Source organism: Mirounga leonina, unplaced genomic scaffold (assembly GCF_011800145.1).
Source record: "Mirounga leonina isolate KUSES-001 unplaced genomic scaffold, KU_Mleo_1.0 Mir_114, whole genome shotgun sequence".
Classification (NCBI taxonomy): Eukaryota; Metazoa; Chordata; class Mammalia; order Carnivora; family Phocidae; genus Mirounga; species Mirounga leonina.
In genome coordinates this window covers 38,678,239-38,691,387 of record NW_023270265.1, presented here as the reverse complement: position 1 = coordinate 38,691,387, position 13,149 = coordinate 38,678,239, and the positions used below count along the sequence as shown (strand labels likewise).

Here is a 13,149-nt window from a genome sequence, read left to right as displayed (position 1 = left end):
AATCCCCAAATATTTTAAAGTTAAACAAAATTGTTCTACATAAGCCAAAGAGAATGCCTAAAGGAAAATTACAAGGTATACTGAACTGAATAAAAATGAAAGTACATACCAATATGTGAGATGCAGCTAAAGCAGTGCTTAGAACATATATAACATTAAAACACTTTTATTAGAAAGAAACATCTCAAATTAATGATGTGAACTTTTCATCTTAAGAAATTAGAATAAGAAAAGAAAATTAAAACCAAAGGAAGCAGCAATCAATGAAACTGAAAACAACAACAAAAGAAAAAATAGCAGGAATCAATGAAACCAAACATATTCTTGGAAAAGATCAATAACATCAATAAATATCTAGCCAGACTAAGCAAGAAAGAAGAAAATGTAAGCTACCAATATCAGAAATGGAAGAAATATTACTAAAGACTCCACAGACTTTACTGTTCTTTTTTTTTTATTTTATTTTGTTATTTTAATCACCATACATTACATCATTAGTTTTTGATGTAGTGTTCCATGATTCATTGTTTGCGTATAACACCCAGTGCTCCATTCAATACGTGCCCTCTCTAATACCCAACACCAGGCTAACCCATCCCCCACCCCCTCCCTTCTAGAACCCTTAGTCTGTTTCTCAAGTCCATAGTCTCTCATGGTTCGTCTCCCCCTCCGATTCCCCCCCTTCATTTTTCCCTTCCTACTACATTCTTCTAAGACTCCACAGACTTGGGGCACCTGGGTGGCTCAGTTGGTTAAGCGACTGCCTTCAGCTCGGGTCATGATCTCAGGGTCCTGGGATCGAGCCCCGCATCAGGCTCTCTGCTCAGCAGGAAGCCTGCTTCTCCTTTCCCACTCCCCCTGCTTGTGTTCCCTCTCTCGCTGTCTCTATGTCAAATAAATAAACTCTTTAAAAAAAAAAAAAAAAGACTCCACAGACTTTAAAAGGATAATAAGGGAATATTATACACAATGTTATGCTCACAAATTTAAAAATTTAAATGAAATGGACCAATCTCTCTAAGACAATCTACCAAAACACACTCAAAAAGAAATCAAGGAAATGAATGTCCTTATATCTACTTTAAAAATTGAATTCATAGTTGCAAGTCTTTCCACAAAGAAAATGCCAGGCCCAGTTGGCATCACTGATAAATTTTGCTGACATTGATGAAAAAAAGTAATACCAATTCTACATAAATTCTTCCAGAAAACAGAAGAGGGGGCACTTTCTAACTCATTTTATAGGGCTAGTGTTATAATGATAAGAAAACCAAAGCCATTACAAGAAAAGAAAATTACAAAGTAGTATCTTTTGAGAACACAGAAGCAAAAATCCTCAACAAAATAATAGCAAAAAAAATAGACCAATATATAAAAAGTATAATATATTATGACCAAGTGGGGTTTATCCCATGAATGTAAGGCTGATTAAACATTTGAAAATCAATTTAATTCACCAATATCAGCAAACTAAAAAAAGAAAAACCAAATGGTCCTCTCAATAGATACAGAAAAAAAGATACAAAATTTAACATCCATACATGATAAACTCTCAAAATAAGGAACAGTAAGGAATGTCCTTAACCTAATAAAGGGAATTTACCAAAAAGGCCTGCAGCTAGCAAAATACTTAATGCTTAAAAACTGAATGTTTCCAGCTAAGATTGGAAACAAGGCAATGATATCCACTCTTATTTTCTTATTTAACATCAAGCTAAAGGTCCTAGCCAGTACTATACAAGAAGAAGAAAACTAAGGGTCATATAATTGCAAAAGAAGAAGTATAACTGTCTCCATGCACAGATAACGTAATTGTCTATGCAGAAAATCCCAAGGAATCTATAAGAAAAGCTACTGAAACTAAGTGAGTTTAGCAACATTGCAGGCAGGATACAAAGTCAATATACAAAAATCAATTGTATTTCCACAAAATAAAGATGAAAAAATAGAAATTGAAATTAAAAGAAATAATATCAATTACAATAGCATCAAAGAACATAAACTATTTAGTTTTGTATAAATCTAACAAAATATATGTAGGATCCATATATATATCTACAAAACACTTACGCATGAAATCCATGAAAACCTAAATAAATGAAGAAAAAAACATGTTGATAGACTGGAGGAGTCCGTATTGTTTAGATGTCAGTTCTTCCCAAAACAATCTCTAGTCAACAAAATCCCACGAGGATTTTTTTTTTTGAACTGACAAATTGATCATAAAATGTGGAAAAGCAAATGGATTAGAATAACTAAATGAATTTTCAAAAATAAAAATAGAGTTATAGGAATCTCACTATCTAATTTCAAGACTTACTACAAAGCTACAATAGTCAAAAAAGAGACTTTCAAAAGGACACATGGATCAAAGGAATAGAACAGAATCAAGAAACAAATATAGAGGTAGACATATCCAATTGATTTTCAACAAAGGTACAAAGACATGAATGAAAAAAGGATCTTCTATAGTCATCTCATAATGAAAAAAGGGGCCAATTTATCAAGAGGATATAAAATTTCACACACTTAATAACAGAGCTTCAAAATACATGAAGCAGAACAGCTAAGACTGCAGGGAGAAATAGATAAATGCAAAATTATAATTGAAGATTTTAATACCTCTCTCTCAGTAACTGATAGTACACAGAAAATCAGAAAGGTTTTAGAAAACGAACAAATCAGAAAGTGTTTTAGAAAACGAACAAAACTATGAATCGACTTGACCTAACTGAAATTTATAGACCATTCCACCCATCACACACGTTCTTTTCACATGCACAAGGAATGTTTACCAAGATGGACAATATTCTGGCCAATAAATTTTAACAAATTCTATATATAGTATATAGATTGAACTTGTAGTTAAACATGCTAAATCAAATGAATTTATATTAAATAAACTGAACTTGGAGCTAAAGAAAATTCCAGGCCTCAAGGGCTTCACTGGTGAATTCTACCAAACACATAATGAAGAAATAATGCCAATTCTACACAAACTCTTCCAGCAAACTAAACAGGAAGGTCCCAACTCATTCTATGAGGCTGGCCTTACCCTGATTCTAAAACTGCACAAAGATATTATATGAAAAGTACAGGCCAATATCCTTCATGAACATATATACAAAAATTCTAAGCAAAATTTTAATAAACCAAATCCAAATAATATATAAAGAAAGAAAATATATCATTTCAGATGGTCTTCATCTCAGGAATGTAATATGTTGGTTTAACATTTAAAAACTATGCTACAGAATTCATATCAGTGAATAATCAGAACAATGATATGATGATCTCAACACATGCAAAAACACAATCCAATATCCATCTCCAATAAAAACTCTTACCAAACTAGGAATAGAAAGGAAGCATCCTCACTGTAATAAAAGGGATTTACAAAAAACTTACAGATAACATCATTTTGGCTTAAAGATATATAAATACTATCCCCTAAATCATGAATAGCATATAATTGACCACTGTCATCACATGTATAGATCACTGCAATGGACGTTCCAGCCAGTGAAATAAGGCAAGAAAAAGAAAAGGCATCCAGATTGCAAAGAAAGGAGTAAAGGTATTTTTATTTGCAAACAACATAATCATCTATTCAAAAAAAATTGTAAGAAATTTACAGAAATCTACAACTAATGAGTTTAGCAAGACTGAAAGACACAAGATTAATAAAAACAGTTGTATTTCCATATAATAGCAACAATCAGAAATTAAAATTAAAAATATATAATTTACAACAGCATCAGAAAATGTGAAATATTTAGGAAAAATCTGACAAGCATTATAAAATCTGTTCACAGAAAATTTTAAAATACTGCTGAGAGATTAAAAAAGACCTAAATAAAAGGAGATATATCATGTTCATGAGTCAGAAAACTCAGTGTTAATAAGGCATCAACTGTCCCCCAAATTCATCCATAGCTTCAACACAATCCCAAGTAAAATGCCAGCAGGCTTTTTTGTAGAAATTGGCAAGCTGATTCTGAAATTCATACGGAAATGCAAAGAACCTCAAATAGCCAGAAAAATTTTAAAAAGAACAAAATTAAAGGAATTACTACTTGCTGACTTTAAGACTTATAAAGCTATAATAATCAAAACATTATTGTCTTGATGTACAAATAGACAAAGAGATCAATGGAACAGAACAGAGTTTGGAAATACACTCACAAATACATGAACAACTGGTTTTGGCAAAGATACAAAGTGACTTCTCAGAGAAAGAACAGTCTTTTTATTTGTTTTATTTTTTTTAAGATTTTATTTATTTTAGGGCACCTGGGTGGCTCAGTCATTAAGCGTCTGCCTTCAGTTCAGGTCATGATCCCAGGGTCCTGGGATCGAGTCCCACATCAGGCTCCCTGTTCGGCAGGAAGCCTGCTTCTCCCTCTCCCACTCCCCCTGCTTGTGTTCCTGCTCTCGCTATCTCTCTCTCTGTCAAATAATAAAATCTTTAAAAAAAAAAAAAAAAAGATTTTATTTATTTTAGAGAGTGCGCAAGCAGGGAGAAGAGCAGAGGGAGAGGGAGAGAGAGAATCCCAAGCAGATTCCATGCTGAGTGCAGAGCCCAGTGTGGGGCTCAATCCCAGGACCCTGAGATCATGATCTGAGCCAAAATCAAGAGTCAGACGCTTAACCAACTGAGCCACCCAGGCGCCCCAAGGATAGTCTTTTTAAAAGGGCCCTGAACAGTTGAATTTCTATATGCAAAAGAAAAAGAATTGAGATCCATACCTCTCACATATGCAGAAATTAACTCAAAATGGACTATAAACCTAAATGTAAAATCTAAAACTACAAAACTTCTAGAAAAAAATTGAAGAGAAATTATGACTTAGGCCAAGGTTTCCTAGATCTAACACCAAAAGAAAAATTCATAAAAAAAAAAAAATGATAAACCGGATTTCATCAAATTTAAAACATGTGTTCTTTTTTTTTTTTTTTTTTAAAACATGTGTTCTTTGAAAACACTGTTCAGAGAATGAAAAGACAAGCCCCAGCCTGGGAAAAAAGATTTGCAAATGATATATCTGAAAAGGAACTGGTATCCACACATGTAAAGAACTCATAAAAACCAATAACAAGAAAGAAAAAAAATTTTTTTTAATGTGCAAAAGTTCTGAGCAGATACCTCAACCAAGAAGAAAAACAGATGGCAAATAAGCACATGACAAGATGCTCAACATCATTAATCATTAGAGAAATGCAAATTAAAACCACAAGATACTACTACATACCACTTAGAACTGCCAAAATTAAAGACTGAACGTACCAAGTGTTGGTGAGAATGTGAATTAACTAGAACATTCATACACAGCTGGTGGAAATGTAAATAATACAACCACTGTGGAAAACAGTTTGTCAGTTTGTTGAAAAGGTAAACATATATCCGCTATGTGATCCAGCCATTCCATTCTTCCATATTTACCCAAGATAAATAAAAGCATATGTCCATATAAAGACCTCCGCATAAAAGTTCATACCAACTTCACAAAGAATAGCCAAAAATTGGAAACAACCCAAATATCAATCACTGGGTGAAAAACAAATTGTGGTATATCCATACACAGGGATACTGTGCAGTAATTAAAAGGAATAAACTCATGATACATCATTAATGAATCTCAAAATGAATAAACTGTGTGAATAAAGCCAGACAAAAAAGAGTACACAGAATATGATTCCACTTAAATAAAATTCTAGAAAATCCAACAAATCTATAGTGACAGAAAGCAGCTCGTATTTGCCTAGGGACAGGAAGAGGAGCAGGAAGGAAAGGGAGGAATTATAAAGGGACACATGGAACTTTTGGGTGTGATAGATATTTTTATGATCTTGATTGTGGTGATAGTTTCAGAGGTGTATATGTATGATAAAATGTTTTAAATTTAGTTTATTGCATGTCAACAATACCTCAATAAAGGTCTTAAAAATAATGAAAAAAAATGATTGAGTAATTCCTTTTGAAAGTACTAAAAAGGAAAAAAGTGCTGTAAGAGTACATAACAAGGGGTAATATAGTCGACAAGTCAAAAAAGCCTCCTTTAGGTACTAGTATAAGCAAAGATTTGAAAGATGTTTAGTAATCAGTCAGGCAAAAGACCAGATAGGAAAGAGGGTTTAGGGAAGTACAGCATGTATGAAATGCCCGAAAATCAAAAGAAATGTGACACTTTCAAGAACCTAAAAGACCAGTACAGAAAAAAAGGAGGAGCAGAGTCAAATCTGCTAAAGGATAGGTGGTCTTGAAAACCATGCTACTGGGGCGCTTGGGTGGCTCAGTTAAGTGTCTGATTTCAGCTCAGGTCATGATCTCAGGATCTCAAGCCCCAGGATGGGCTCCATGCTCAGCGGGGAGTCTGCTTGTCCCTCTCCCTCTCCCTCTGCCCCTCCCCCTGCTCATGCTCATTCTCTCTCTCTCAAATAAATAACATCTTTGAAAACCATGCTACTAAAAGTAACTTACTTTATCAATTTAAGATCTTAGAAATACTCTAATTTGGGGATGCCTGGGCGGCTCAGCTGGTTAAGCGCCTGCCTTCGGCTCAGGTCATGATCCCAGGGTCCTGGGATCGAGCCCCTCATCGGACTCCCTGCTCAGTGGGGAGCCTGCTTCTCCCTCTGCCTGCCACTCCCCCTACTCATGCTCTCTCTCTCTCTGACAAATAAATAAAATCTTTAAAAAAAAAAAAAAAGAAATACTCTAATTTTAAATTTCTACTGTGTAATTATGTTTTAATAATATAAAAAGAACCCATGGATATAAATTACATATTATAATCCTATTTTAAAATAAAGAAGATTGCAGCACCTGGATGGCTCAGTGGGTTAAGCAGCAGACTCTTGATTTCGGCTCAGGTCAAGATCTCAGGATCATGAGATCAAGCCCCAAGATGGGCTCCTCACTGGGCATGGAGCCTGCTTAAGATTCTCTATTTTGGGGTGCCTGGGTGGCTCAGTTGACTAAGCATCTGCCTTCTGCTTGGGTCATGATCCTGGGGTCCTAGGATGGAGCCCAACGTCAGGCTCCCTGCTCAGCAGGGAGTCTGCTTGAACCTCTCCCTCTGCCCCTCCCCACCCACCCCCATAGCCACTCATTCATGCTCGCTCTCTCTCAAATAAATAAAACCTTCCGAAAAAAAATTCTCTCTCCCCCTCTCCCTCTGCCCCCCCATGTACTTTCTCTCTCTCTCTCTAAAAAAAAAAAAAATTAATTAAAATAAAGAAGACTGTTACCAGAAGGGGGTGGGTTAAATAGGTGATGGGGATTAAGCAGTGCACTTATTGCAATGAGCACGAGGTGTTGTATGGAAGTGCTGAATCACTATATTGTATACCTGAAACTAATATTACACTGTATGTTAATGAACTGGAATTTAAATAAAAACTTAAAAAAAACTTATGGGTAAAATCATTGAAAAATTAAATCAAAGAAAGACAGACTTTAGGTCAGGAAGATTCAATGCAACTTTATAGTTACTGACAGTTTTTCTACTGTTAATAGAAAGGATTCCTAATAATGTGTGCTTTTTTACTAGTAGCTAAGGAAACATATTTACATATTTAACCCTGCCCCTTTCTGTTTAAAATAGCAATAAAATTCCTGATTATTATATCCTCATTTTGCTGTCACCAGAAATAGAATACTTCTTTTACAAATGTGAGAATTTTGGTACCCACATTTGACTAACCTAAGAAGTTAAAAAAAAAATCTATATACATTAAACATATAATAAGATGTAAAAATGATTTTAGAAAAATATTCAATAAATGTCTTAATAAACTTACATTTAGAAATTATTCACAATATGAGATATTTTCCAATCTCAGAGCATTAATTTAGTTTATTTTGCTTACAAATAAGAAGTCATAGGTTCCTAAGTCACATTAGCAAGAAAATGTCCAAGTCTGAACACAAAATATAAATTCATATAAATATATATCTCAACTACTCTACGGAAATAATCTAAAGAACTAGTTTCTAAAAGAAAATGTCATTCATTTAAATAAAGTTTGTAGTAAAATGTTTTCTAGCCTAATGTTATACTAGCCTAATGCAAGTAAATAGAATTCAAATTAGCATATATTATATCCTTAATTATTATATTTCGTATTGGCACTGTCCTTTCTGATTCTCAATCCCAAATCTTTCAGCCTAGTTTTAGCCAAAGATAAGTATTCATTTTTACCTATGTGAGAAATGGTTTATAATTCTAAGTGTTTTATTCTTTTCAAATAGAAACTGAAGGCTGGAATCAGTGCTAAGAGAACTAAAGTACCACTTTGGTACCATATTTGCTTCTGCATTCCCCCCCGCCCACCATCAATCTTCCATTCTAAAGAACCATTTGAAGAATTCTCTTATTCCCTAGTGAAATCCCCACAGTAGAAAAAAAACTAAGTTACCATGGAACCAGCCAATTAATTTTGACACCTGCTTACCAAGATTGATCATTTTTGATATCTGTTTGCTAGGTTGCTATTCTTTAGCTTAGTAAAAGATTTTCAAGATAATTAATGAAGTGAGAATTTCCAGTTAGTCTTTCCCACCATGTTATTACTTCAACTGCTGAATAAAACAAGCCACCATCTTCAAATAAACCTTTTTTAGCTTAGCATATACTTTACCAGGAAGAATTCTTTTCTTCTAAATTGATTCTTCCCTTTAACATTAAATACCACGTTTTACCCATTAGAGTATACATAAAACACAGAGTAGTACCAGTTATATTTACTCCAATTAATAGCTTGTATTCCATAGTGAAATGAAAAAGTACTTACCAATAGAGTACAATGAATCATAGGAAATAACAGTTTCCAAGTAAATGATTTATATTCAATGATTAATTCAGGATTAACTGTTTTTTAACTATATTTAAGAAGCTACTCCTCGGGGCACCTGGGTGGCTCAGTCGTTAAGTGTCTGCATTTGGCTCTGGTCATGATCCCAGAGTCCTGGGATCAAGCCCCACATCAGGCTCCCTGCTCAGTGGGAAGCCTGCTTCTCCTTCGCCCTCTGCCCCTGGTTGTGTTCCCTCTCGCTGTCTCTCTCTCTCTGTCAAATAAATAAATAAAATCTTTTAAAAAAAAGCTATTCCTCTTTACTCACTAATGTATTATGTTTATGAACACCATCTCCCTATGTTATTTAAGTTAGTTTAACTTGATCTGTGATCTTTCCTACTGAGACAACATCTGCTAGTGAGGTTACAGGCTGCTGATGTAGCTGATTAACAAGTTCCACTACTATAAAATGTAGATAGGAGCTTCTCAGGACCATAGCAATCTCTGTCCTCTTTAGATAAATGGAGCAAATCCACCCACAAAAAGGCCAAAATCCCTAAATCACATATATATTGGGTTATCTTCCTATTTATAGAAAGATGTAAAAAAAAAGTGATGCAGCTTTATTCATTGTTGGCTGCCAGTTTATATGGTCAAAATTCTTGCTTGATAAAAAAGCTGGCTGCAACTGGCATAGCCAAAGTTGCAAAACACTTAAGTAAAAACGGCTACTAACAAGCACAATTCAGTAAGGTATCTTTCCTTATCTTGAAACAGTTTTTAAGACTTTTAATTAGCACCTCTTTCAAATTAAAAAAAAAGTATCCAAAGAAACTACAGTATTATACTAATTTGTGACAGTAGGAAGCGAGAAAACATTTCAATCTATTGCTACAAATGAATTTCATGAAGCTTCATTGTAAGATTTCACTTCCAAAAACCTGCTGTAAACTAATTTAAATAGTAGGATCTACCTAAAACAAAAAAGTACCCTTTAAAAAAACCAGTTTCACAATGACTTTTAAGGGATATGGTTTAAACTGGCAACAGTTAAAAAAATAAATAAAAGGAAAATATGCTGTATTTAAAACTCCCCAGACATTTTCCTATAATCCATTAATAAGGTGAACCATACTTCCTACCTTTGCCTTAGAGCCTGAGACATTTCACTTAGATTTTGCTATCATCCTGACAATAACTATCAGTAATCTACGTAGTGTAATTTCAGAGCCACAAAACAGCCAGCAAATTTCACAGTAACTATCTAGAAATCTAAGAAGTTGACTTACTTAATGACTGTTACCTGCAAGTTGTCAGATGGCTACCTCAACTATCTTACTTGCTGCTCCCCTCAACTCACCCATTTCTTCTCATATCAGGCAGGAATGTAATAAATATCAGCCAATAGGGGGAGAGTATCTAAAATTTACTGTTGTAAAGAAAACTCCTCAGGGCCTTGAGCTTCAGAGAAAAACCAAAGTGATGCTCTCACACGATAAATGACAGTGAAATAAACAGTTCGAAAAATCCATTATCTTCACCGCATTAAAAAGTCCAGATATTTCATCATTTTACATTACCCAAAGTTACTCTTGTATTCTCAATTAAAACTGTCCTAGGAAATTCAATATAGTATATTGGCTAAAAGTAAACATTCTAGAGTTAAGCTAGCTGATTTGGAATAACAACTCAGCCCTTAGTACTGTGTAATCTTGGGCAAATGACTTAAATTCATTGCCTCGAGTTCTCTCTGTAAATCCAGCGTAATAAGCCTAGTAACTCACAGAGTTGTGAGGAACAAATGAGATAATCCACGCCGGGCGCTTAACAGGGTTTGGCACAGAGTAAACCCATCATAAACTTTTAGGATCACTATTATAATACTAAATAAACTAAAATGTTCGCAGCGGTTACCTCTAGAGAGAGGCGTAGGATGGGAGTAGAAGGAGGTACTGGTAGACCGTAACTTTTAACCTTTACACTTCTACGTTGTTTGAATGCTTTGCGATGTTCCAGTATTTCCTGAGTTACTTGCATAATTTTTGATTAAAAAACAATGACCTAACAAAAAGGGTGTTTGGCACCGTAACTGAGTATGGAAATGCTCAAGAGCGGGGGACCAGAAGCCGCTGCGCACACCTGGACCATCGCGACGGCTTCGCGTGCCCGGCGGTCCCGGCTCCGCGCGGGGCCGAGTGCTCCCCGCGCCGGGGCTGCAGGGCGGGGGGGGGACGGGGGGGGGCGCGCTGCGGGCGGCTCCCAGCCCGGAGACCCGAGGCCGCGTTGAGGGCGGGGGAGGGCGGGGGGGGGCGGAGGATGGGAGGGGGCGCGACGGGTGCGGGGCAGGGCTGAGGTGCGCGGTCCGGCGAAGACACTTACTTGAACCTGCCCTGGCAGTGCTGGCACTGGTCCCCCACCCAGCCCGGGTCGCAGAGGCAGGTGGAGTTGACACAGCGGCCAGAGAAGCAGGAGCCGGTCCTCTCGCACGGCTTGGACTGGGACACCTGCGCGTAGAGGGCCAGGTAGAGGAAGCCATAGCAGAGCAGCCAGCTGTTCCCGTACAGCAGCCAGGAGGAGGCGCCACGGCCGCCGCCGCCGCCGCCGCCCGCCGGCCGAGCCCTGCACAGCCCGCGGGCCGCCGGCTGCGGGGGGCCAATGCGGGCCCGGCCCCCCGGCTCCATCTTCTCCGGCGCCCCTGCCCAGCCGGGCTGCGCTCGCGCGCGCGGACAGCGATGCTCCGGGGGGGCGGTATTCGGCCGGAGAAAACCTCGCCGCCGCCGCCGCTTCTCCTCCTCCTCCTCACTGGCGCCTGCCCCAGTCCCGCTCCCCGGTCAGGAAGGACAGATCCCGGTCGCCGTCGCCTCCGTTCGGCTCCCTCCAGTCGCACTCGGGCATCGCCTCTCGGTCCCTCGACCTCGTCCCCAGCGAGCCGAGCCCCCCGCCGCGGCGCCCCGGGCCGGGCCGGAGGCGGAGAGCGGGCGGCGCGGGCGGCGCGGAGCGCTCCGGAGGGGACTTGCGGGAGGGGGAGGGGACCCCGCGCGCGGCCCCGCCTCGCCCGCGGCTCGCGCCAACTGCCTCGGCTCCAGCCCCGCGCGCCAGGGAGGGCGGGGGCCCGCGGGAGCCCCGAGGTGGGCGCGCCCAACGCGGGAGGGGAATTCGGGAAGCGGGGTTCAGCCCCGCACGGCCCGGCAGGCGGCCGGCGGCCCCCCAGCAGCCATCTTCTCTCCCGTGCCGTCAGCCGGGCAACAAGGGCTGCAGCTGGAGCCCGCGGTGTGTTGGGCCGCCTGCCCCCACTCGCGCGTTGCCCACGCCCCCCCCCCACAGGCCCAGCGCCGTGGTCTCGCCCCGCCCTGACAGGGACCGGGGTCTCCCCCGCGCGCGCCCTCCCGGCCCGGCCCGCGAGCGGAGGGGAGACTGGCCCCCCAGGTGTGGCCCGCGTACCCACGGTGCCCTTCCCCTCGGCGCGCGGGGGGGACGCGGCCCCACTCGCCCCACGCGCCCCCTGAGCCCCACCAACGAGAGCTGACCCGGCCGGCCTCGCAGCTTCAGCAAAAAAGAAGCCTTTCCCGTCGGCCGTCTACAGCTGCAAAAGTGCGGCGCTTTTCCCCCCCGCGTTTCCCCTTCCTCCGCCCCGTCCTCCTGCCTATTTCTTCTTTTTTTCTTAGAAAAACTCCAACAACACACAAAGAGCTGAGCATGTGCAGCAGGCAAAAGTCTTAAAGGCACCGCAGTCCGACACGTTGTGGGGTCCGCAAGAACTGGGAGGGGCGGGGGTTAGGGGCCGCGAGGGTCGCGGAGCCGTGGCAGAGGAGGGACTTCTCCAGGGGGAGCCATTTCTTCCGCGGAAATGATGACTCCGCCGCCCCCAACAAAGAGCTACGAGGTTCTGAGCCTGGGGCGCGCCACCCCTTCCCGGTGCTGCCTCGGAACCCCAGGTATCTCTCCCTTTTCTGCTTGTCAGTGTTTCCTCCTCCATCTGGGACAATATTCTGCCTTGAAAAATATTGCAACATCTGGGCTTTTTTTCAGAAGAGCAGAAATGATGCCCAGAAAAGAGCCGTTTTCCTTTCTCAGCTGCAATCTTTCCTCCTTTAGATGACTTTCCGAGATTTGATGGCATGTGCTGAAATTTTTGCTTTGTACTTCTGTGCCTTCTCTAAAAAGCCTATTTCAACCCTTGAGAAAGGAAACCGAACACAAATTGCAGCCACGTATACTCGAGTTACAAGCAACGTAATAGGATCCCCACCAAAGAAGAGCAGACAGTATGAAAAAGAATTTGAAATCTACCGAAGGCATTTCTGACAGCAAAAGGAGAAAAAGTTTTAGTTGTAATCACACAGTCATATT

At 40.1% G+C, this 13,149-nt stretch overlaps 1 protein-coding gene across 1 annotated transcript in view; it reads right to left on the bottom strand.

Annotated features, from left to right (window-relative positions):
- Positions 1–11,790, bottom strand: part of ATRNL1 (attractin like 1) — a 796,918-nt gene extending 785,128 nt beyond the window's left edge. Inside the window, exon 1 of the mRNA XM_035029745.1 lies at positions 11,179–11,790. Within this exon, the coding sequence (XP_034885636.1) occupies positions 11,179–11,480 (302 nt within the window). The 5' untranslated portion in view covers positions 11,481–11,790. The remainder of the gene's footprint in view (positions 1–11,178) is intronic.
- Positions 11,791–13,149: the final 1,359 nt, after the last annotated feature.